This window comes from Mesoplodon densirostris, chromosome 5 (genome assembly GCF_025265405.1).
Source record: "Mesoplodon densirostris isolate mMesDen1 chromosome 5, mMesDen1 primary haplotype, whole genome shotgun sequence".
Lineage (NCBI taxonomy): Eukaryota > Metazoa > Chordata > Mammalia > Artiodactyla > Ziphiidae > Mesoplodon > Mesoplodon densirostris.
The window spans coordinates 59,736,150-59,761,783 of NC_082665.1; the positions used below are offsets into that span (position 1 = coordinate 59,736,150).

General features: G+C 39.7%; 1 protein-coding gene across 1 annotated transcript in view; it reads right to left on the reverse strand.

Annotated features, from left to right (window-relative positions):
• Nucleotides 1–2,435: 2,435 nt before the first annotated feature.
• Nucleotides 2,436–25,634, reverse strand: part of CCDC80 (coiled-coil domain containing 80) — a 38,460-nt gene continuing 15,261 nt past the window's right edge. The window contains exons 4-8 of the mRNA XM_060098936.1: nt 19,156–19,292; nt 17,407–17,555; nt 8,021–8,124; nt 5,473–5,553; nt 2,436–4,378 (exon numbers count right to left, since the gene is read on the reverse strand). Of these exons, the coding sequence (XP_059954919.1) occupies nt 4,032–4,378; nt 5,473–5,553; nt 8,021–8,124; nt 17,407–17,555; nt 19,156–19,292 (818 nt within the window). The 3' untranslated portion in view covers nt 2,436–4,031. The remainder of the gene's footprint in view (nt 4,379–5,472; nt 5,554–8,020; nt 8,125–17,406; nt 17,556–19,155; nt 19,293–25,634) is intronic.

A 25,634-nucleotide genomic window follows, 5' to 3' on the forward strand; every position in this document is an offset into this window, starting at 1 on the left:
CGTCCCCTGCATCGGCAGGCGGACTCTCAACCACTGCGCCACCAGGGAAGCCCATAAATCTTGTTTTTTACAAAGTTTCCTGATGGTTGATGAAATAAAATTCATATTTTATGGCAAGATGAGAAAAACTTAAAATTCTTCTTTGCCTGGTTCGGCCTCCTCCCTCCCCTTTAGTGTGTATTATGCATTTGCACTAACCAGACCTCCTTAGGAGATAACCTTCCTACTTAACCTCGTAAGGGGCCACTATGACCCATGACCCACTACTCATTTTGTACATGTTGATCTGTAAACTGTCAAATGATGCATAACCATTTGTCTCAAAAAAAAGTATGTAACCGAGCTTTGACCTCTAATTGGTAGAACAAACCTCAGAGCTTTCTGAATGACTCTCTCCCAGATTATAATCCTCAGGTTGCCTTGAATAAAAATTTCCATTTCTTTCTTAGATCTGCTATTGATTAAATTTTCATCAACATGGTTGTTGCTGAAGTGCACTTTGCAATCATAATAAGAACCACAAAGGCCAGTCCAGCCACAACATTGGTTCCTATGGGGAAATGTCTGTAATACAGGCCCAGGTGAGTGCCCCCGGGCATTCCTGGCTGATAGCATCACTATTGACAGGTTGAGACCATCAGGAAGCACCACTCCGACCTTGATTCTTGAGTTCTTAATAACTAATAACGTGTACAAAATGAAGAGGAAAGTCTGGCATTAGGGGCTTTGCACCAACTCTGAGAGGACTGAAGAGAAGTAGTTAGCATTTTAACTGAGCTTCACTTGGAGTTAAGAGTACTCACCAACCACACCCTCTGTCCACACACACCAAACCATCAAGTACTGAGCAACCATGGAGCAGAAAGGATTCCTCAGCAGGGAAAGGGGAATTCGTGGTGGCACAGAATTGGACAGAGGTTCTTTTCAAGAGGCTTCTCCTTTTCTGGAATCTCCCTACAGTGCTGAGCACTGAGATCATCAATCAGGGTCAGCTGAGGCCATCATTCACCCTGGTCCTGAGCTATTTTTATCCTCAAGGCTCTAGGAGTTGAGAAGGTGTGAGCTTCGTTATTAACTATAATCCAGAAAATGAGACCAGTGGGTTCCACCGACTCTGCTGTGTCTGGGCCACCAGCCTCTGTAGCAGGCAGGAGAAGGATCTCTGCTGAATTAATATTCACGTTAGAGCCCTGGTATTTCTCTAGTGGAAACCAATTCTTGGAAATTCATGGAAGGGAATTATGACAACCAGCAACTTTGGTGAGGCTGTGTCCTTTACAGAGTTTTCCAGATTTTCCTAAATCAACTGGGTGCTTTTCTTTCTAAATACCATAAACTTTCTCAGAAACTATATTTTATTTATTTATTACCTTTTGTTGTTGCTGTTTTGGAAAGGAAATGCTTTTATAGGAAAAAAACAATACTCAGATTTCAAACAACCTGACCTATACCCCTGGAAGACAGAGATTCAGGTTACCTAATTCTCCAATCCTCCCATTTGGTGAGATTTACTCTGTATTTTTCCAGATTACAGAATTTGAGGACATTTACCAAAAACATCTTCTTCTGAATGTGTCCTTTTGCTGAGCTATGGCTTATACTACAGTCCCCCAAATGATTATACACTACTTCTGCATCCACTCATTAGGAGTCTTCAAATGCATTTGCTAATGATCATCTCAGTGTCACTGAAACCAGAAGAATTCTTGAAAAAGTAATCTCAGGTTATGAAAAAGTGTTGTCTTTCTTTGGGTGTAGGAACTAGAACCTTATTCATATTATTCTATAAGTAAATGTTCTATTATCCCTACCTAGTTTCCTTGGGAGATGAAACTCCCTCATTGTTATATTTCCTGAAATTGAGACAATTTGGGGCCCTTAGAAACTGTCCCTATGTAATTTCAGAAACAATCATAAAGAAAACCATTCTTTTTTTTTTTTTTTTTTTCGGTATGTGGGCCTCTCACTGTTGTGGCCTCTCCCATTGCAGAGCACAGGCTCCGGACGCACAGGCTCAACGGCCATGGCTCATGGGCCTAGCCGCTCCGCGGCATGTGGGATCTTCCCAGACCGGGGCACGAACCCTTGTCCCCTGCGTCGGCAGGCGGACTCTCAACCACTGCGCCACCAGGGAAGCCCAAGAAAACCATTCTTATTGGCAATTTTAAGCTGTGCTTCACCTTGGCAAAATGTAAGAGCAATGCACATCAACCTGGTTCTTGCACCTTCAACCTTCAGGCAGCTGGTACAGACTGTTCTAGAAGGAGAGAGGAGGAAAGCTCTCCACCATGGAAGAGGGGTAGGGTGGGAGCATAGTTTATATAATAATAAAACTGTGTTCTTAAGTCACTTGTACTTTCTGGACCTCAGTTACCTGTAAAACAGGTAAGAATGAATGGTCTTCATGGAGAATAAGGGACAAAACAAGCGATTCCTCAGGTTCATTGAGGTACAAATTCCACTTTTACTATAATTATAACAAAGTTCAGATGATATAAAGACAAACTTGTACAAATAGGCACAGATAAGTTAAATGCTAGTAGTATTCACATGTGGCTTGAATGCAGTTATTAATATCTAGGCTCACTAGAGTTAATAACCAATTTCAAGACTATTTGGAGAATTAGTTCTTAATAACAGTGACCAAAAAATAAGCATCCCCATTACTGATAGAGGCTGGAACTGTCCGGATGCTAAACGCTGGGGAATCTGATCACCTTAGGGCAAGCTCATACATATTAGTTAATATTACTTGGTCTTTGCTGAAAAAAAAAAGAAAAGTAGGAAAGAAGGAAGGAAGGGAAAGAGGGAGGGAGGAAGGGAGAATATTTAGTTTATATGCCATATGTAAAAGATAAATGCTCTATTTCAAAGACAAGGATGATATTCTGCAATCCAGTTACAATTTTATCCACTGTTAATTTAGTAACATTTTCCTTAGAAAACAAAAAGAACCCCTAAAAATAATCTCCTTTGTAATTTGGGTTTTTTTTTGTTTTTTGGGTTTTTTTACGGTATGCGGGCCTCTCACTGTTGTGGCCTCTCCCGTTGCGGAGCACAGGCTCCAGACGCGCAGGCTCAGCGGCCATGGCTCCCGGGCCTAATCGCTCCGCGGCATGTGGGATCTTCCCGGACCGGGGCACGAACCCGTGTCCCCTGCATCGGCAGGCGGACTCTCAACCACTGCGCCACCAGGGAAGCCCTCTCCTTTGTAATTTTATTTTACAAGGTGCCAGTATGATAATGGGCCCATTAGGGAGTCAAATGTGAAGAGTCAAGGTTTCCCATGCTGGGAATTCCATGGTACCTGATAGAACTCTGAAAGTAGCACCTCTAGCTGCAGAGCCAGATTCTGGTGGTGATTTAGAAGTTCCTTTTCCCTGAAAAGACACTAAAAGTTAACAGAAACAGGGCAGGAAGTGGCTATGATAACAAAGCTGAGTTTGGTACTTGCCCTGGCTTTCGTAGCCAATATCACCGGATTCCTGTAGTATCAAACTTCAGGAAAGAAATTCACAGTATAGAGCAGAGCTGTCTTAATCATTTTTAGACTAACATTTCAAAAAGGGTTAAGAAGCTATCTGCTCTGTCTGTTCCATCTGCTCAGATGTTCATCTGAAAATATCCGTGCTGTGATCTTTAACTTTCTTTAACAATCATGGTTTTCACTTACCAATTAATACTAAAAATACTAAAAAGAGAGGTATAAATATTTACGCTATAGAATACTGTATTCCCAATCACGTCCACCATATTAAGAAAAGGAAAATATCCATTTTCAATAACATTATTCAGCACCAGATCCTCTCCAGTTAGACAAACAATTCTTTTAAACATCTTTATGATTTAAGGCTTCAGTAACAACTCATGAGTAGGCAAAAGTTTGCTATTTGTTTAATCTTGGAAGAACACTGAAAGAAAAAGGCAGGGAATGTAGGCAGTGTGGAAGAACTCTCCTTTACATAGCTGGCCACATGTGGCTTCAACAGCTGCAGGGGAAACTGGCTGGGGCTAAGGTTACATATTTCTGTTCAGTAAGGGTATCCATGGTGGTAACTCTCATGATGACGGTAGTCATCCTGGTAACCATCCTGGTATCCTTGATGGTAACTATGGTAACCATAGCCTGCATACTCATCTTCTGGGCAGCGCATCCCCAGTGACTGCTGAATAGCCATTTCCTGTCTCCGGAGTTGCATCGAATCAATTAAATCGTACACAATCACCATGGACCACATTGGGGAAGGATACCAGGATTTCACATTTCCATCTTTTCCAACTAGAAGCATGGAGAAGTACTCTGGGCTCACTTGAAAATAGTTACGTATGTCTTTCACCAAATGGGCTGGTACGTCTTCTCGCTCCACAACAGAGCTCCCTAGAATAGGATTAGAAAAGTTGTTAGCAGATTGAAGAGGCAGCACACAGGAAAGCATCAAAGTGAGAAGAAACCACTGTGAGAATAGAGAGAGGACCCAGGAGTCTCTTCTCGTCAGCTCAAAAATCCAATTAAAAAAGTTTGCTTGTTTTTTCTACTAGCAAAGAAATGTCCCTGCTGTTCTACAACATTATTAGTGTATCAAACTTTGGGGCACATAATGTCTCCTTATAGGAATGTTACAAAGTATAAAACCAGTCCCTTCATTTAATCCTGGCAAGATCAACTGCTTTAAAATTTGTCACTAACAAAGATTCTATTGTTTATATTTCTAAGTTTACTTCCAATTAGCTTAGTTTCTTCTTTGCGGTTACAGTTTTACTTTTGATGCTGTTGTCTTTATAACAAAACTCTTATTTCATTGTCAAAGATGAAAAATACCAATTATCTAAGAGCTGGGAATATATTTAAACTATTATCATTAGTGAAAAGAAGAAAGGGAAGGGAGAAGGGTACTGATACTTTATGGGTATCTGCTCTGTCCAGCACTGTGCCAGGGATTTATACACATTATCTCAGGTAAAGTGCTTGATCTTGGATGGAAGGACTGGGTTTACTTTCTGAAACTTTGAGTCACTGTCAGTTTCTTTCAGCTTCTCTGAGCCTTTTAGTATATGTCCTCATCTGTTGCAAGGGAATCAGTGAGATATGACCTTTGTGCCTCATAAAACTATTTCGAGAATTAAATGAGATAACATAGATGAAAATGCTTTGTAAGCCAATAAAGCCCCATGCAGACAAAAAAGAATTGCTTATTTCAGTTAAGAAAATGGATATTTTTGCTGTCACTTATGATTTTTTTAGTAAAAACAATATTAGTGCTTGTGCTCCCTTTCCCCTTCTTCTACATGCATCCTGTGTACACACACACACACACACACATACAACACACACACAAACACGGGCAAACATGAGGAGGGAGGCTTTTGTGACCTTTCTTCACCTGAGGGGTACACCCACTGCTTACATATAAATTAACATAATTTAACTGAACTTATCAGTAGTTTATACTGTTTTAAAGTAACAACATTTACCATTAATCGGGAACAGTTCTAAAACTCCCCCTACTTCTTCTCCAACACCTAAAAGCTTCAGAACAGTTATGTGGCGCAGACCTAAGAGAAAAAAGAAAGCCGTAGAATCTGTAAGTCTTCATTCACTTCCAAAGACTGGATGTCTGAGAATTAAAAATCTCTAAGTTTAAAAAGAATATAAAACATAACCTGATTAGGTAAAATAATTCATTTTCTTAAATTTTTTTCATTAAAAAATATATTTAAACACTTATAAAATCTTGAAAAAAGACTAATTGCAGATTGTAGGATTAACAACAGGGTCAGATGTGGTCTGGTTTTGTTTTGTTTTTGCAGATTGAAATAGAAGAATTTGCTTTTAAACTGTGATTCTCACTCTACTAAATGACAAAACAAAAATGAAGCCATCGGAACTTTAAAATATCTAAGATGATCTAAGCTGATTAGTGTTCTGGAAAAAAGTCATGCCTAAAGTTATAACAGCTTGCATGGATAATTTAATTTTCTCTCAAAGAAAAGACTACAGACCCTAGCCGTTGTGATTGTTTAAGAAATCATTCTGGCTTCCTCAAAGAAAAGTTTGTCAGTTTAAAGGGCAGGTTCTTAGCACTTTTTTAGAGGACTCAAAGGGGTAGCACAGCAGGCACAGCTTGCTTCCCAGCCTCAGCTAAAGTTTCAGGAAAGGAAAGAAGGTCATGCCTTAGTAGCTTGTTGGAATTCTTTTGAAGATGAAGCACATATGAAAAGATTCAGGAGAAAGAACACAGGAGGACAAGGAGGCTCTAGATTCATCCTATTCAGATTTCGTGGTTTTAGACAAAATCCGAGCCTAGTCATGGTAGTAACTTGGAACTAAATATGAATGTTGACGGTGTTGACAGTCCAGTGAAGAAAAGTGAAAGCCACCATGGAGGGCTCTTTTAAGGAAGAGCTGAAATCCAAGCAAAATGCTATTAGAAAAAAATTTTGTGGCCTTTACTCTTCTCCCAGAGAAGTGAAGCATTTCTATTCTACATGTTGTTGAGTCATGTTTTCAAAAGGGAAGATCATGAATGTAATTATTCTTTAAAAACATGACTTGTTCACATTTCCTGTCTACTGCAAAAGTGTTTGACTTGGGCTCTGTGCAGAGATTCAAAATGAAGCATCACCTAATAGCTGCTGCAAAGACATTTTTAGAAAATTAGCAAACCATGATTTTATTTATATTCTTATTGTGAAGGGTCATTAACTGCTCTAAAAACTTCTATCTTACCCAGCACTGTTGGTGGCTATACATAATTTAAATTTTGCCTAAGAATACTGGCACAATCAAATCTTTACATATATTGATATAATGTCTTAAAGAATTAACCTTGTTAATAGGAGTATAAATAAAAATTCACAAATTTTCTCATTGTTTTTACTGTTATGAGCTCATTTTCTGCCTTCTTTTGAGTTATTATTTCACATCTTAAAATTGAAATGTATTTATAATGTTCAGGTACTGGGTCATAGCAAGGGCCCAGGCTCTGGTAATGTTTTACAAGACTTATACCACCATACCACCTTTTATAAATCAAACACAGTTTTATAACTAATAAATGATTCTTCTTCCTCATAGAAGTATCAAAATAATACAGATGCATCTATGTTCCAATTATGAATTTTTTAATCTGTGGCCCCCTAGCTACTCTTCCCCCCTCTAAAGACTCTCTCAAAATTCTTCCTCTGCAGAGGTGTATCTTACATGAGACTTCAGTTGTGATTTCCACTTTTAAAATTGCCATTATCTCTTTGGTTCAAAACAGAACTTAGTAATAAGTTCTGTGTATTATGCATTTCCTTTCCTTTCTATATGTCCATATTCAAAATGATACCAGCTCTTTCTGACCACTAGGATAATAATGTTTGGTAAAGAAAGCATACATTAGTTTTCAAAACACTGAGCAATTTACTGCAAATAATGATAGTAATAATAAACTGCATTTCTCTTTGACCTGCTTGTCTTAAAGCATAAGGTTCTGTTTAACAGATCTTGCTGTCTTCCTGGTGCCCAGTTATAGATCAAAATCCTTTCTAAGGGAATGGCAATATAGTACAGTGTGCTTCAATTCATTCATTAATTCCCAAAGCCATTCCTGTTTTACAAAAGATATTTAATCTATGGAGAAGCACACAATGTTGGTACCTAATTATTACCTAAGCAAATGATAATACCTGAGTTTTATGATCTTGAGACAAGTTTTTAAAAAGCAAACAAGAAGACAACATAATAGAGATCACTTAAAGTAAAGCAGCAGGTATTTTCAAACACTTTAATGAAGAACCTGAGAAGGCAGAATATTGAGAAAAAAGAAAAAGGAAAAACAGACCCCAGTTGACTGAGATTCCAGTCTGAAGGCAACTTTATCCTCAGTATAACTGAGTAAGTGTCTAGGAATCTACAGTCTGGACTGGGGAATATTTGGATGACCTAATGTTCCATTTTAGAACGGACCAGGAAGAGAGTGGTATGGGAAAGCAGTGATGCTTTAAGACAAGCAGGTCAGTGAGGCTTCCCACTCACCAAAATTGCATGCCTGACCACTGAGGGCAGAGAGCTGCTGTGAATAGGCCCAGTCTTCATCATTAGGCGCTGAGATCACAAGCAACCGCCTCCTCCATCGGAACCTGGAAAAGAAGCAGAAGGCCACAATTGCTGCTTCAAACAATAGAGGCCAGTGTGAAAACGCAGAGTAACTTCGGCTGTCATTTTTTTTCCTGTGCCCGGAATTAAAAAGTTACCCTTAGAAATATTTCATAGCTCCTCAAAGCCTAATACTAAACTGTATTACCAGATTTCTTGCACTTTTTCTTTTGTAACTTCACAGTCTGCCTACTGTGACATTTGCGTGATGTGTCAGGCATGAGTCTGGTCCCCATGCCTGATGAGGTCACTTAGGGAGAGACGAAGCTCTCAGATACAATGAAAACTAGCCGATATTGTATGTTAAATTGTAGCAACAGAAATAAGGGAATCAGAAAATAACTGAAGAAAACTCAGGTTCTGGTAGAGTTCCCTAGGGTTTTTGGGTGGGGCAGGGAGCAGTGAATATATGGACAGGAAATAGTATGGAGAAAAAGAACTGAATTTTAAGTAGATGACAGTGACAGGAAGAAGGAAAATAGGAAAGTGTCTTAAAGGGTCAAGGAGGGTTCCTGGGAAAACAAAGCCCTATGTACCTTCCTCAATAGCCAGTGGCCCTTCCAGGGGCAAATGTTAGTTCTAAAATGTACCCTATCATCATAGTAAGAACCACCACTTACAGAGTACCCCTATGAAGTAGAATGGGGCTAAACCTAGAGCCATAGGATTTTAGATTATATGATAAACTTGTTTCTGCTCTTACAGCTCCAACACGGCAGGGCAGTGGAAAGAGCTTTTGTCTTACAGCCAGGAAGCTTGGTCCACATTTTGTCACTGCCACTTTTTGCATTCCTTGAGCATGTCACTCTGTTCATCTAAGTCATAGTTTTTCCTTAGCTCTAGAATCAAAAAGAGCATCCACCTCAAAGAGGTGTTATAAGAATTAAACTCTAGGGCTTCCCTGGTGGCGCAGTGGTTGAGAGTCCACCTGCCGATGCTGGGGACACGGGTTCGTGCCCCGGTCCGGGAAGATCCCACATGCCGCGGAGCGGCTGGGTCCGTGAGCCATGGCCGCTGAGCCTGCGCGTCTGGAGCCTGTGCTCCGCAACGGGAGAGGCCACAACAGTGAGAGGCCCACGTACCGCAAAAACAAAACAAAAACAAAAACAAACAAACAAACAAAAGAATTAAACTCTAAAACCCATCAATGTAAGTTATGCATGTGATGGCATGGATATAGATCATGCCTTAATCTGCAGGCTTCTTGATTTAGAACTTTGTCCTACTGATGGATAATGTCCATTTCCCCATTAACAGATCATGGACATTATCTATCATGATGTCATACAACAACCAATTTAATCCTTATGTTTGTGTATCATTTTATAGCTCACTTTCACTTACACAATATGTGATCCTCACTAGAGTTCAGTGAGGGCATGCCTTGTTTTCCCCATTTTACAGATAACAAAACGAGGCTTAGAGAAGTGAGGTAAATTGCCTAACTAGTAAATCTAAGAGGTGGTACCAAAATACAGATTTCTCTGACTCCTGGTGCAGTGCTTTCCCTAGTCTACCCCCTCAGAGGTGCTGATGCTTGGCTGGCGCGTGAGGGTCCCAAAGAGGATAGGAAGGAGAGAGGGTATGCATCCAAGGGGCCACTGCATGCATTTGTCTCAAATTCCACCTTCACTGGAGAAGGGTTTTTTGCTTTCTGCCCTCAGTGCTGGTGACTGCTGGGTGTCAGTGCACTCATGGAGCCGGAAGCCAGTTGATTTTATTCATGGCTTCTCTCCCTGTGCCCCTTCAAGCCTCACAGTGAACAGGAGAGTTTTCAGTCCCAAAGAAAATGGCCTCTTAGGGGAATAGTGGTTTGGATGAATGAGAGAAAATGATAGTCTGATGAAATACAACCTCTGAATGGGTGCCTGTAGCAAGGCTCGCCAAGAATTGCTTGCTGTGACATTACATTAGCTTCCTCTGCTTGTTTTTCTTCAAAGGGAAAGAAAAACTAAAATCTCCACTGAGGATAGGAAGATGAATGTATTTGCATAAAGGAGGGGAGAGGAGAGTCTGAGACTGTCTGAGGTTTCCTGGGAAACGGAACAGTGACTGCTCTCGGATCACGAAAAGGGTCTCCTGTATCTTCCCTGCTTCCTTAGGAGGCATGCCAGACCAGCACCGGCACCCCAGCCAGCACCCAAAGCAGGCCTTCCTGGCCTCACACAGAGCTTCAGGGTAACCTGGAGGGAGCTATTTTGGGTGAGGTCTATTTTGGCTTGTTTACCTGTGTGCACCACTGAATGCTGTCAGACTGGAGAAGGATGGGATCTGAGACTCCCTGTCCCAGAAACAATCAAGAGAAGGTCATTTCTCCTAAGTGATGATTCTTTATCCCACAGACCTTTACATTAAGATACAAGGCCCCAGCTCCCAGCATTGAAGGACAAATGTTAATGGAACTAATTTCTGTGGGAAGTAACAAGAGATGTGAATGTGGCCCAGATCCTTATTTTGGACAAATTGTTTTTCCGTCACTTTACTTTGTCAGTAAATAGAAAGTCTACAAGGTATGCATGTGTTTGCTTCTTTTAACTGACATTTCCAAATTAGTGAGCATTTGCCCACTCTTTAGGGCTTCTGTCTCAGAGAAAGGTAATTATAGCCTGAACCATATGAGTGTCACTACAAACTAGACTGGCTTCAGAATCTGGTCAGCTGAAACCAGGCTGTAGAGACCCACCAACAACTCAGCAAATATGAAGGAAAATTCCATTTGGATACTCCTTTATTTATAGAACAGTTAGGTAGAAAAAAAAATTTTTTTTCAGTTCTTTTTGCCTGGGCTTCAGTTCTGAAGGTGTTTATTAAATCTCCTCTTAGCTCTCCTTTGATGACAAAGTTCTCTAACTAAGACCTGAATAAATGGCCCTAATACTACTAATAACCACCATTTATTGATTACTTGCTTTGTGCTAGGTTCTAGCTCATTACCTTTAGTATCAAGTTTACCTTTCACAACAATCTTAAGAATAGATAAATTTATTATGCCCATTTTGCAAGTGAAAAAACTAAAGCCCAAAGAGATTAAGCAATTAGCCCAAGGTCACACAGCTAATAAGTGGAGAAACCAGGAATCAACTTCAGGGCTGTCTTACTCATGCCTTTAAGTAATACACTATTCTACTTTAATTTTTTTTTTTTTTTTTTTTTTTTTTTTTGCGGTACGCGGGCCTCTCACTGCTGTGGCCTCTCCCTGCTGTGGCCTCTCCCGTTGTGGAGCACAGGCTCTGGATGCACAGGCTTAGCGGCCATGGCTCACGGGCCCAGCCGCTCTGCGGCATGTGGGATCTTCCCAGACTGGGGCATGAACCCGTGTCCCCTGCATCAGCAGGCAGACTCTCAACCACTGCGCCACCAGGGAAGCTCTCTACTTTAATTTTTAAGATCACTGATAATTGTCAGCACGATGATTCCATGACCACAGGTCATAGATAGCCATAGGACATATAACTTATAATCATATGCCATTCTGAATATCCATAAAAGATGTATGTTCCTGAAATAGTAGTGAATATAAGAGCTCACAAGCCTCTAACATTAGAAGGAAAATACATTTACATTATGTAGGGCCCTATCCAGTTCAAAAGACTTTAGATGCAAAATATGTATAATGTCTTAAGAATCAAAAAAAATACAAATTCAAATCAGTGATCAACTTGAATGAGCATTGCAAGCTTTGTGAGTGAACAAAAGTGAGATAATGTCAGTTTTCCCTTTCAAGTTTTGAAACCCATGACACTGTGATTATAAAAAGACCCTCTGCCTGGAAATGGTGAAAATAATCCCTCAGAATGTCTGTAGTTGCAGGTCTTATGGCTGGCCTAAATCCTTGGTTATAAATAATATCAATGAACTGGATGGTTACTGCTTTAGAGATCAGGCTATGTGAGTTTAATGGGTTGGTTCAGTGGGTATGCCTCCTTCAGTCCTAGAAGATTTAGAATTAAGAAGAGGAAGTTTGCAAAGAATCAAAAACGTATTAATAATATATATTTCTGAATTTCTTTATATAATTTATGTTCTTGTGAAACTTAAGAGAATTTGGCTTAAAATGATAGCCTTGAAACTCCAAACTGGAATGTGTAATTGAGTATTTGGTTTAGAGGTATAGTTTTGGGTTGAAATCTTACTAAGCGTATACAGTTATTGGAACATCTGAGAAAACTTTAGATTCACTGTATTTACAAGATTAACTTATTAAACTTATGGCTCATTTAAGTACTCAGAAAGTTTTGTTTATTTCAAGGAATTGAAGGAAATATATTAAATGTAAAATGGCTGTTTGGCATAATGACATTGTTTAATTACTGAGTTCATAAGTGAGATTAAACATTATTCAAAGCCCCTTAAGAGTGATAGTTAAAATTTGCCAGGTTATAAATAAAATGATAAGTTTTAAAAGCCTAACTTAAAAGTTTAAGAGAAAACTAAGTGCAGAAATACAAAAGATCATGAGAGATTACTATAAGCAACTCTATGCCAATAAAATGGACAACCTGGAAGAAATGGACAAATTCTTAGAAATGCACAACCTGCCAAGACTGAATCAGGAAGAAATAGAAAATATGAACAGACCAATCACAAGCACTGAAATTGAAACTGTGATTAAAAATCTTCCAACAAACAAAAGCCCAGGACCAGATGGCTTCACAGGCGAATTCTATCAAACATTTAGAGAAGAGCTAACACCTATCCTTCTCAAACTCTTCCAAAATATAGCAGAGGGAGGAACACTCCCAAACTCATTCTACGAGGCCACCATCACCTTGATACCAAAACCAGACAAGGATGTCACAAAGAAAGAAAACTACAGGCCAATATCACTGATGAACATAGATGCAAAAATCCTCAACAAAATACTAGCAAACAGAATCCAACAGCACATTAAAAGGATCATACACCATGATCAAGTGGGGTTTATTCCAGGAATGCAAGGATTCTTCAATATACGCAAATCAATCAACGTGATACACCATATTAACAAGTTGAAGGAGAAAAACCATATGATCATCTCAATAGATGCAGAGAAAGCTTTTGACAAAATTCAACACCCATTTAAGATAAAAACCCTGCAGAAAGTAGGCATAGAGGGAACTTTCCTCAACATAATAAAGGCCATATATGACAAACCCACAGCCAGCATCGTCCTCAATGGTGAAAAACTGAAACCATTTCCACTAAGATCAGGAACAAGACAAGGTTGCCCACTCTCACCACTCTTATTCAACATAGTTTTGGAAGTTTTAGCCACAGCAATCAGAGAAGAAAAGGAAATAAAAGGAATCCAAATCGGAAAAGAAGAAGTAAAGCTGTCACTGTTTGCAGATGACATGATACTATACATAGAGAATCCTAAAGATGCTACCAGAAAACTACTAGAGCTAATCAATGAATTTGGTAAAGTTGCAGGATACAAAATTAATGCACAGAAATCTCTGGCATTCCTATATACTAATGATGAAAAATCTGAAAGTGAAATCAAGGAAACACTCCCATTTACCATTGCAACAAAAAGAATAAAATATCTAGGAATAAACCTACCTAAGGAGACAAAAGACCTGTATGCAGAAAATTATAAGACACTGATGAAAGAAATTAAAGATGATACAAATAGATGGAGAGATGTACCATGTTCTTGGATTGGAAGAATCAACATTGTGAAAATGACTCTACTACCCAAAGCAATCTACAGATTCAATGCAATACCTATCAAACTACCAATGGCATTTTTCACAGAACTAGAACAAAAAATTGCACAATTTGTATGGAAACACAAAAGACCCCGAATAGCCAAAGCAATCTTGAGAACGAAAAATGGAGCTGGAGGAATCAGGCTCCCTGACTTCAGACTATACTACAAAGCTACAGTAATCAAGACAGTATGGTACTGGCACAAAAACAGAAAGATAGATCAATGGAACAGGATAGAAAGCCCAGAGATAAACCCACGGACATATGGTCACCTTATCTTTGATAAAGGAGGCAGGAATGTACAGTGGAGAAAGGACAGTCTCTTCAATAAGTGGTGCTGGGAAAACTGGACAGGGACATGTAAAAGTATGAGATTAGATCACTCCCTAACACCATACACAAAAATTAGCTCAAAATGGATTAAAGACCTAAATGTAAGGCCAGACACTATCAAACTCCTAGAGGAAAACATAGGCAGAACACTCTATGACATAAATCACAGCAAGATCCTTTTTGACCCACCTCCTAGAGAAATGGAAATAAAGACAAAAATAAACACATGGGACCTAATGAAACTTCAAAGCTTTTGCACAGCAAAGGAAACCATAAACAAGACCAAAAGACAACCCTCAGAATGGGAGAAAATATTTGCAAATGAAGCAACTGACAAAGGATTAATCTCCAAAATTTATAAGCAGCTCATGCAGCTCAATAGCAAAAAAACAAACAACCCAATCCAAAAATGGGCAGAAGACCTAAATAGACATTTCTCCACAGAAGATATACAGACAGCCAACAAACACATGAAAGGATGCTCAACATCTTTACTCATTAGAGAAATGCAAATCAAAACTACAATGAGATATCATCTCACACCAGTCAGAATGGCCATCATCAAAAAATCTAGAAACAATAAATGCTGGAGAGGGTGTGGAAAAAAGGGAACACTCTTGCACTGCTGGTGGGAATGTGAATTGGTACAGCCACTATGGAGAACAGTATGGAGGTTCCTTAAAAAACTACAAATAGAACTACCATATGACCCAGCAATCCCACTACTGGGCATATACCCTGAGAAAACCATAATTCAAAAAGAGACATGTACCAAAATGTTCATAGCAGCCCTATTTACAATAGCCCAGAGATGGAAACAACCTAAGTGTCCATCATCGGATGAATGGATAAAGAAGATGTGGCACATATATACAATGGAATATTACTCAGCCATAAAAAGAAATGAAATTGAGCTATTTGTAATGAGGTGGATGGACCTAGAGTCTGTCATACAGAGTGAAGTAAGTCAGAAAGAGAAAGACAAATACTGTATGCTGACACATATATATGGAATTTAAGAAAAAAAAATGTCATGAAGAACTTAGGGGTAAAACAGGAATAAAGACACAGACCTACTAGAGCATGGACTTGAGAATATGGGGAGGGGGAAGGGTAAGCTGTGACAAAGTGAAAGAGCGGCATGGACATATATACACTACCAAATGTAAGGTAGATAGCTAGTGGGAAGCAGCCGCATAGCACAGGGAGATCAGCTTGGTTCTTTGTGACCGCCTGGAGGGGTGGGATAGGGAGGGTGGGAGGGAGACGCAAAAGGGAGGGGATATGGGAACATATGTATATGTATAACTGATTAAATTTGTAAAATAAAAAAAAAAAAAAGAGAAAACTAAGGTCTTGAATTTATAAATTGGATATATTTAACACTATTGGTTAAAATCAAAAGTAAACTTCTAAAGAATTTTTTCTGCCTAAAAAAGGAGAGAAAGGTAAAAGAAGTAAAAAGAAGGGAAGGAAAGGGAAGGGGAGGGGAAGAAAATACCTCAAGGACAACAGCAAGCTCTTATCCTCAATCTTCTAAATCACTGCCATCTAGAAGGATGACCTTGAACTAAAAGTTGATATTTCAGAGCCCCCAGGATTGGACAAGAAGCCATCGGCCCAGTAGAGCCCTAGAGCCCTTTCTCAGCCAGGAGAGTGGCCTGAAGACTGAATGAGCCTTATGTCCTTAGGGAGGCATGCACCTTTCATCTCCACTTCAGGTATTTGCACTGTACTGAAAATTTGGATGAAGGCAGAATCTTGGGTTCCTTTCAGCTCTGAAATCCTGTGGTTTTAGGAGTATCTTTCTTCACTTCAAACTCTGGGCCTCTGAGTTCACACTAAAAATAATTCACATTATATTTTCAAAATGAGTGTTAGATAAGAGCGTGGACTTTGGGAACCAGATTATCCTGGGGCCACTAAGTTCTAGAACTGACACTAGCTCAGTGAGGAAAGTTATTTAATCTCCATTAGCCTGAGTTGTCTTGTCTGCAGCAAGACAGTAGTTACAGTGTTTAGATCATGGGATTGTTGTGAAGATTAAACTCAGGAGGGAAGAAGAAGTGCTTGGCACAAAAGGTGATAACAGCAACCCTGGAGTGGAAGTAGGGCTATTTGCTGTCATTATTCTCATGGGTGAGAGATTTTTAAGATAGGGTTAATTGGAAGCATAGGGCAACATACCTAGAAAATTGTAAACTGAAAATTTGGATGAATGGCAAGTCCTATGCTCTTTACACATCATGTTGTTATCTCTTAAAAGACCCAAGCTTCCTGAATCTAGAGGAATTCAGATTATCCATTTCCTAATCACAGAATTCTTGATGCTTAGGTGAAATTTCTGCATCCTTGCACCTCTTAAGGTCCCAAGGATTTGTAGAATTTTCATCCAACATGAGGGAAGGGATGGAGAAGGGAAGAAGTAGAGTGATGGGCTTCCCTGGTGGCGCAGTGGTTGAGAGTCCACCTGCCGATGCAGGGGACACGGATTCGTGCCCCGGTCTGGGAAAATCCCACATGCCACGGAGCGGCTGGGCCCGTGAGACATGGCCGCTGAGCCTGCGCGTCCGGAGCCTGTGCTCCGCAACGGGAGAGGCCACAACAGTGAGAGGCCCGCGTACCGCAAAAAAAAAAAAAAAAAGAAGTAGAGTGATTTCTTTACACTCTTTTTTGTGTATGTACTAGAGCTTCCCTATAATAGTTTTCAATAAACCATACTCCCCAAGGAATCAGGGAGCTGGGTCAAGAGGATTTCTCCTTTTGAGGTCTTAGTAGAGCTTTTGTTCCCTGCAGAGTTGGAAGGAAGCAGAAAATCAAGCAGTGCTCCAAATCCTGTTTGGAACTAGAAAGGGCACAATAAATATGTAAAATAAAAGTACAGTATACAAAGCCCTCCAAATTGACTGACTGAATAAACTAAGCCTTACAGAAGTTCAGAATTCTGTATCTGTGCCAAAAAAAAAAAAAAAAAAGGCAGAAAAAAAAAGAAAAGACCTATCCAAAGCCACCAAATTAACACTCAAGCTTGGAGCTGACTCCAGCCAGCCTTGCAACCAGAGCAACTTCCAAAAGGACAAGACTAAGCCTGGTGGCTACAGTGCTGTGAAGAGAACAGACGTCTCACAGGGAAGGTCACTCTGCACACACCTGTCTGCTCTGTGTTTCTCTGGGGTTTTCATTAGCTCACTCAGAACACTCTCCCGTCTGCCTCCTTGGGGTCTCCAAAGGTGATGTACCTGGATAGGAAGTTCTCCAGTGACTGCTTCTTGTCTTCCTTGCAAACAATGCCCTCCTTCTTCTGCTTTTCCATGTCTTTGATTCGGGACTGGAAGGTATCAATCACATCGAACACAGACTTCATTGCTATAGGCACCTCATAATATTGCTGTTGAAGAAAAAATAAAAAGTATATAATGTATAAAGGTGTTTCTTCCCTATGTCCAGAGGATAGAGAGCTTGAGAGAATTCAGGGTGGCTCCAGGGAAATCAGAGCCTGGAGGGCTCTTTGATTTATAAATTCTCTCCTGCAGTAGTACCTCTGCTGATTTTTTGAGGTTTTGAATCCACGAAACAAAAGCCTTTACCTTCCATGAAGGTCTTAACTTCACTCTTTTTATTGGGAAGGGTCCATGCCTTCCTCACCACACATATTCTAGGCTCACTTCCCTACCTCTGGGACTAAGCTGGTTCCTCTTCACTATACAACTGGAGAGAAGGTCAGAAACACTGTACTAAACACAAGAAAACAAATGGAATAACATGTTAGAGTATCTGACCTGAGCAATAAGGGTAATTTTCCACCAGAAGGAGGCCTGCTCTGTGGTCATCAGAAATCTACACAAACTCTTTGTGATTCCCAGAAACGATTTTATTGAGTGAGCATTACTTAAAATTAGGTCATGTCTGCTTATGTATTCTCAGAAAAAAAGTTGGATCTAACTTTTTTGGGGATAATGAAATTCAGTTTCCTGCATCAAAGCTGTCTGGACTTAGAACAGCAACCTGAGGTGGATTTGAGGGCTGGCTGATCAGCATGATCAGCATAAGTGCCCTCAATGGGAATTTAGTAAATCGTGGAATGTGAAAGCTGGCCGAGACCTTGGGGATCATCTAGTCCAACCTCTCACATTAGAGGTGGCAAAACACAAATGTGGAATGAATTATTGAAGGGATCTCTCTCCAGATCCAGAAAAATACTGCAGGTTGAATCAGCTATTCTAATAGCCCAGGCAGCTTTTTTTAAAAAGGATTTTCATGTAAGCATGGGCTCTGGAGTCAACCTGCGGGGGTATGAAGTCCAACACTAACTGGGTGAACTTGGGCAAGTTACTTAACTACTCTGGATCTCTATTTGTCCTCTGTGAACCAATGATAATACTTGCTATTTATCTTAGAGGTTTGAGACAAGGATTGTAGACATCTGAGGTGAGTGCTTGACATAATGAAAGCACTCAATAAAGTTAGTTATTACTGTTAATATTATTATGACTACATGGCACAGTTTTTCAGAGTTCAGAATCTCTGTCCTTATCATAGGAAGAAAGTAGGTGTAAAACCCTACTGTCTTGCCCATGTTGGATCAGGAGGTAAACTTCCAGGCCCTTTCAAAGCAGGCTTATGTTAAATCTGGGTTTTCTGAAAACAGAAGCTAAATACTCTTTACTTTTTATCACCAGGGCCTGGCTGGTGATAAACATCACAGCTATTCAACAATTGTCTGGTGAATGTATGACTTTGATGTTACAGAAGAATTTAGTCTGAGTCAAGTAGCTGGGCCATAGGTGGTCATCCAATCCAATATTTTCCATAGACTACATTTCTAGACACAAATTCTACAGGACAATGGGAACTATTTGGACCATTTCAAAACTTTCCCATTTATGAAATAACTTATGCTTAGTCATATGTCTAATAGACTCATTGACAAAAAATTGAGTTGCTATCTTAAGGAATGTCACTGCATCATCCAAAACAGGAACCCATACCTTGATTCTCATGTCCACATCGGTGAGCACCATGAAGAAGTCATTGTAGGTCATTCCATACTCCTTCCTCAGCTCGCTGATAAGATGCTGGTCTACCAAGTCCTCATCATCCACAACACGCATAGGTTTCTCATTATCTTAAGGCAAATGAAATGTGAATAAATATGGATGTGACAAAACAGAAATCAGTGGGAAAACCAAAGGGTGGAGGCCCTGAGCCTTCATCCCAAGTTAATTAGAACAGTTTTCGTTAGTTGCACACATCTGACTAACATTTTGTTTGAACAAGCATTTCCAAAGTGAACAAATAAATATAGAAACAAGTGAATAAACTCATTTTGAAAATCACTCTTCCAAAGATGATCAAACTGCCATCTCCACCCACCCTGGTCATAGTGAATCAGAAGGAGCAACGTGAGAGTGAAGCTGCTGAGTCATCCCTGGAAGAAGATTGCCAACTCACTCCGGGGATGAGTCATCACCCTAACTCACCAGGGAACCAGACCCAGATTCTTTGGTTAAGTTTTATTTCATTTTAAATTTTATTTTAGTTTTGGTTATTTGTTTAAGTCTAAAATCAGTGCCTGTTCCTCCCACTTAGATAATCACTTTGGGACTCAGTGAACTATGTCATTGCAATAGAGAAAAATAAAAAGCCTATGTTCAAATCTGGTCATATGGCTCCAAAAAAAGTCAAGCTATTCATAATATAAATTTTGTAAGTGAGTACAATTTTAAGTAAAATGTTACTGAATTTATGGAAGTTTTTAGTGTTAGGTATTTTTTCAAATAACAAGCCCTGAAAACAAATTATTATAATTCAGAATGGTTCCTAAAGGTGCTACTGGGTTAATGGGAAGTATGAACATGGCAAATTACTATGTCTGGAAAGCATTTTGGAAAGGATAGGACAGCTTTATTTACTTCTTCTCTCCCATACAGGTCACAGTGTTTCCCTCAACCCTATTAAATTTTTATCTGCAAATAATCCCCTGTATTTTAAAAAAAATGTGCAAAAGTTAAAGTTAGCAAATATGTGATAACAGATCGATTACAGAAAGGAATCTATCAGTTATTATCAATACTGCTACCCAATGAATAGTACTACAGTAGAAAAAAACACAATTTTACAGATACAGAGGTTATACAGCTGAGTACCAGACTATTACTCTTTTATTGATATAAAGGGGACAATTACAATTTAAGTATTACTTTGGTTTATTTGATTAGGATTGAAAGTATATAAGTTGAAAGTATATAAACAAAAAGCTTCATTCTCCCAAGCAGATCATAATGAGAGGGGAGAGAATGCTATCATTAATAAAATATAAATTAATTTAAAAGAATTGTTAGGTTCATGGTGTTGGTTTTTGTTTAGTATAGCTCATTGAATAAAAACAGCAACTTGCAGAATAAAATGCATAGTATGATGTTATTCTTAAAAGGAAATAAAGCAAAAGAAAACATAATACATCCATATGGGAATATGCATAGGAAAAAATCCAGAAGGACATACAGCTGATAAAATTGGTTGCCTCTGGGGAGTGGGAAGAGGTGAGGTAGAAAATTTCACTGTTTACTCCATGTAAGTCTATATTATTTAAATTTTAACAAGGAGCATATTTTACTTTGTGATTAATAACAACAATAATAATAATAATGAAGGAAATCTTTAAAAAACTGATTTGTAAATGTCCTCAACAACTAATGTTCTGATTCTAAGACTTTACAAACTAGATTTTATCTTGAACCTAGGAATTGCTATTTTTAATCCATAACATACATTCATTTTTGCTTTTGTTCATCGAACAAAATATTTGCTGCCAGTGTCCTAAGCTGATTCTGTGCTGGATGCTGAATTCAGAGATAAGTAACTTGAACAGAGTTCAAGTTCCTAAGTAGAATCAGAATTAGAACATTTACATCTACCTAACAGATAAAGTCACAAAAACCATTGAATGGCTGAGATGAAAGGAAATTAGAGACTGTAGTGGATTTCAAAAATGGTCCCAATTCTCCACCCTTCCCTATACTTACACTTTGCCCAGTAGCTGTAGCTCCCTGTTATGGTGGATGGGTTGAACTGTCCTACCTCTTGATTCTGAGATCATCTATATAACTTGCTTCGGTCAGGGTTAGCCAGTGTTCACATAAGTGACACAAATGGAGGCTAGAAATGGGCCTGCACATTTGGGATTCCTGCTACTTCTGCCATTACCATGAGACTACATCCATACTAGCCTTGTAGAGGATAAGCCAAGCCAAGTTACTCTGGTCTCACCCCAGCCAGGGCTATCCCAGATCAACTGACAGCCAGTTGACCCCTAACATGTGTGCAAGCCCAGCCAAGATCAGCAGAACCACCTAACCAATAGGCAGCTGACTGCAAACACACGGGCAACCCTAGCCAAGCCCAGCCTAAATCAGCTGAACCTTTCAGGTTTGTGACTCAATGAATGTTTAATGTCATATGCCACTGAGATGTGTGGGTCTTTATTACATAGCCTTATTGTGGCAATAGATAACTGCTACAGACATTATCTGGCCCAACCCAGTCACATTACTGAAGATGAAACCAAGGACTGCAGTGGACACGCTGCAGTGCTGGCCAGATCCTACCTTCAGGAGTAAAGCTGCTGTGAATGTTAGCAGCTGAATCCCTCTCTGAAAACTGCTCTCCTTAGAAAAGTGCTGCCTTTCCCCAAATCACACCCTTACAAAGAGACAGCCCACACTCAGTGGTTGCTGCAGCGGGGGAGGGAGTAGATATAACAGCTGCCCCCTTGCCTCAAAGTGAACAACGCTGAAGGGCCAATTGCATTCACATTCTCTCTCTGTCACTTTGTATCCCTCACCCCTCATAGGCATTATTCCTGAGAATACTCCCCATTAACCTCTTGCATGCAAATCTCAGTCTGTTTCCCAGAGAACCAACCTATCACAGACACCATGAAGGGAGCAATCTGCTCAAGTTCACATTGCTAGTTAATAACAGACTGCAGGTTAGGACTCAGTAACATGACCTCACTCCCATCCAGTCCTCTCTCTACTTTCACAAAATGCAACACACTCAAGGATAGAGATGACCCAAGACCAAAATTTAAACCAAATTTTATTCTACTAAGATATGGAGGGAAAAAAAAAAAAAACCAACTTCATGGTCTGGATTCTCCCTCCAACTAGAATATTTTCTGAAATGATTTGATCAAACTAAAAATGATAAATAAAACATTTTGCACTCCCAGCCTACAGAAAGATCTACATCCCAAAGCAATGTTTGTGCTGAGAGAATCTGCCAAAGAAAAACAATAACAGGCCTGACGAACACTGGATCCAACTGGGATGGGGACAACTCTAGAGCAAGACAGAGTCTACCTCTGGCTGAATTCTGAGGAGGGTAAGCGTGAGGCCAGTTCCTGTCTCCAGCTGCCTACTCCTGACACAGGTCTCTGTTACGCTCTGCATTCTGTCTAAATCAGGGCTGGGTGAACAAGAGGTTCTCTTCAGTCTGGAAAAGCAACAAACATTTGGCAGCTTCTTATTAAATTTATCCAAGTTCTGCCAAAGATCTCTAGTCCTCCTCAAGGGTGGCAGGGCTTAAAGCAAACATTCTTTAGAACACATCCTATAAATTGTCCCTATGGTCCTGATCCACCTAAAATGATTCACAGATCCAAGCCCATTTGGTAGGATTTGGTCATTCCACACAACCTGCCCCTGGACCTAAGATTTTTGAGGAGGGACAGGGGGGAGGATGAACTCTGCTGTGTGCTGATGAGGACTGGCCCTAGAAGAGAAACACCTGCCTAGTTTCCTGCCCTTTAAGAACTCCAACTTCAAAAGACAGTGGTCTTCAGGGAGTAGTAAGTTTCTTCATGTATTTGTTCTTCCATGTCTGACTATAGACAGCAATGACACTGCAGAAAAATTCAGCTCCAATTACAACTTATTAAACACCAACTGTGTGCCAGGCATTGTGTCTGAAGCCTCCCTCTGTGACTGCTGCGTCTCTGTGACATCCATGGTTTCTCCTTTTCCTCCTTCTCATCCCTAAGTTCAGGCCATTCCTCCAATGTCCTGGGACCACTTCAACTCTCCCATTGCTTCAGAAGTTCCCTATTTCCTCTTGCAGTTTTTCAAAGTATGAGTCACTGTCTACCTTCATCATGAACCTGGAGTGCATGTTAAAATTACAATACTTGAATCCAGATCTATCTGGTTCATGCTCCCCGGGGGACACTATTCCTCTGCTTTAATCAATTGTCTCAGTTGTCTAGAAAGACCAATTTGCCAATTTGTCTTGTTTATGAAGAATGTGTCCTGGGGCTTCCCTTGGTGGTGCAGTGGTTGGGAGTCCGCCTGCCGATGCAGGGGACACGGGTTCGTGCCCCGGTCTGGGAAGATCCCACGTGCCGCAGAGCGGCTGGGCCCGTGAGCCATGGCCGCTGAGCCTGCGTGTCCAGAGCCTGTGCTCTGCAACGGAAGAGGCCACTATGGTGAGAGGCCCGCGTACCGCAACAACAACAAAAAAAAGAATGTGTCCTGCCAGGTGCTTTTCTGTCCTACAGACTGACTACTAAACCTTAAAAGTTATTTAAAATTTATTTGAAAAATATGTTTATAAATCTTTAGTGACTTCTCATGGTTTACCAAATAAAGTTTGAATTATTTGTCCTGGTATTTGAAATCCTCTAAAATCGGGTGCCAATCTATATTTCTAGTCCTCTCTTCCCTTCTATCCTACACCCAACCTTCTGCTCTAGATCAAACTTAGCTGCAAATCAGAATCCCTTGAGCAACATTTTAAAAACAGATTTCTGGACCCCATCCCCAAACTGGGTCAGCATCTTGGAGTGGGGAGAGGACCAAAGAGTCTGAATTTTCCTTCTGTTTTATAAAGAATGCCTATAAACTGAGATTAAAAAGACCAACAACACAATAGAAAAATAAGCAAAGGACACTAAAAACAAAGCATAAATGTTCCTGAAACATATGAAAATATCTTCGGTCATACTCATAAAAAGAGAAATGCAACCTAACACTATATCACACTAAGATACCATTTTTCACACACTGCATTCCCTAAAAACATTCACAAGTTTGATCACACAGTCTATTGAAGAGGTTTGGGGAGATAGACGTTCTTACACATTTCTGGTGGGACTGCAATATGATACAACTTGTATGGAGATAAATTTGGTGATATCTACCAAAACTAGATACACTTTCTGTTTGGCCCAACAATCTTACTTCTCAGAATCTATTGTAAAGATATACCCACATACATAGAGTGACATGTGTACAGGTTAATTCTGAAATTGTTTATAAAAACAATATACTGAAAGCAATCTAAATGTCCATCAAGGGGAATGGTTAAAGAAACTGTGGTAGAATCTCACAATGGCTTAATAAAGAATGAGGAAGATCTCTATGTACTCATAAGAAAAGATCTCCAGGAAATATATTTAAATGAAAGAAGCAAAACGCAAAGTAGTCCATATAGTATACTATAGTTTGTATAAAAGAGAAGGGGAAAACAAAAAGAAACTACTTTGTAGCACAGGGAACTATATTCAATATCTTGTAATAACCTATAATGGAAAAGAATGTGAAAAAGAATAGGGCTTCCCTGGTGGTGCAGTGGTTGAGAGTCCGCCTGCCAATGCAGAGGACACGGGTTCGTGCCCCAGTCTGGGAGGATCCCACATGCCGCAGAGTGGCTGGGCCCGTGAGCCATGGCCTCTGGGCCTGCGCGTGCATCCGGAGCCTGTGCTCCGCGACGGGAGAGGCCACAACAGTGAGAGGCCCGCGTAACAAAAAAAAAAAAAAAAAAAAAAGAATATACATATATATATATATATATATATATATTCACTTTGTTGTATACCTGGAACTAACACAACTTTGTAGATCAACTATACTTCAATTAAAAAAAAAAAAAAAGGTCTTTCCTAGCTGAGGTAGTAAGTTTCCTGTTAAAAAAAAAAAAAGAGAGAGAGAGAAGAGGAATATAGGTATTTATATTTATTTGTGTTTGCACAAACAAGCATTAAATGGATAAACAAGGAATCATAAATATTCCTATGGGGGCAGAGAGTAATAAGGTAAAGGGTCAGAAACGGGTGTAAGACTTGTCTGTGTATGCCTTTTTATGTAGCTTTGACTTTGGAATCCAAAAAATGTATCATTTGTTTAAAAAAAAAGAATAAAAACAAAAAGTACCTATGATAGAGTCATCATCTATCAAAAAAACCTACTCAGTTTCAAGGCCCCTCCTTTAAATCCACCCCCTTTTCAAAATTCTCTGATACATACAGTACTGTGATAACTGCAATTGCAAGAGCTTATTCCTCCACCACATTCTTCAAGCACTTGTTTTATACACTTGACTTATCAGGTGTTTTTCACCCCTTGCTTGCAGGTGTTGATCTTGACACTGATACACTTGATGTTGAATGGGATGACTGGACAAGTTAGGG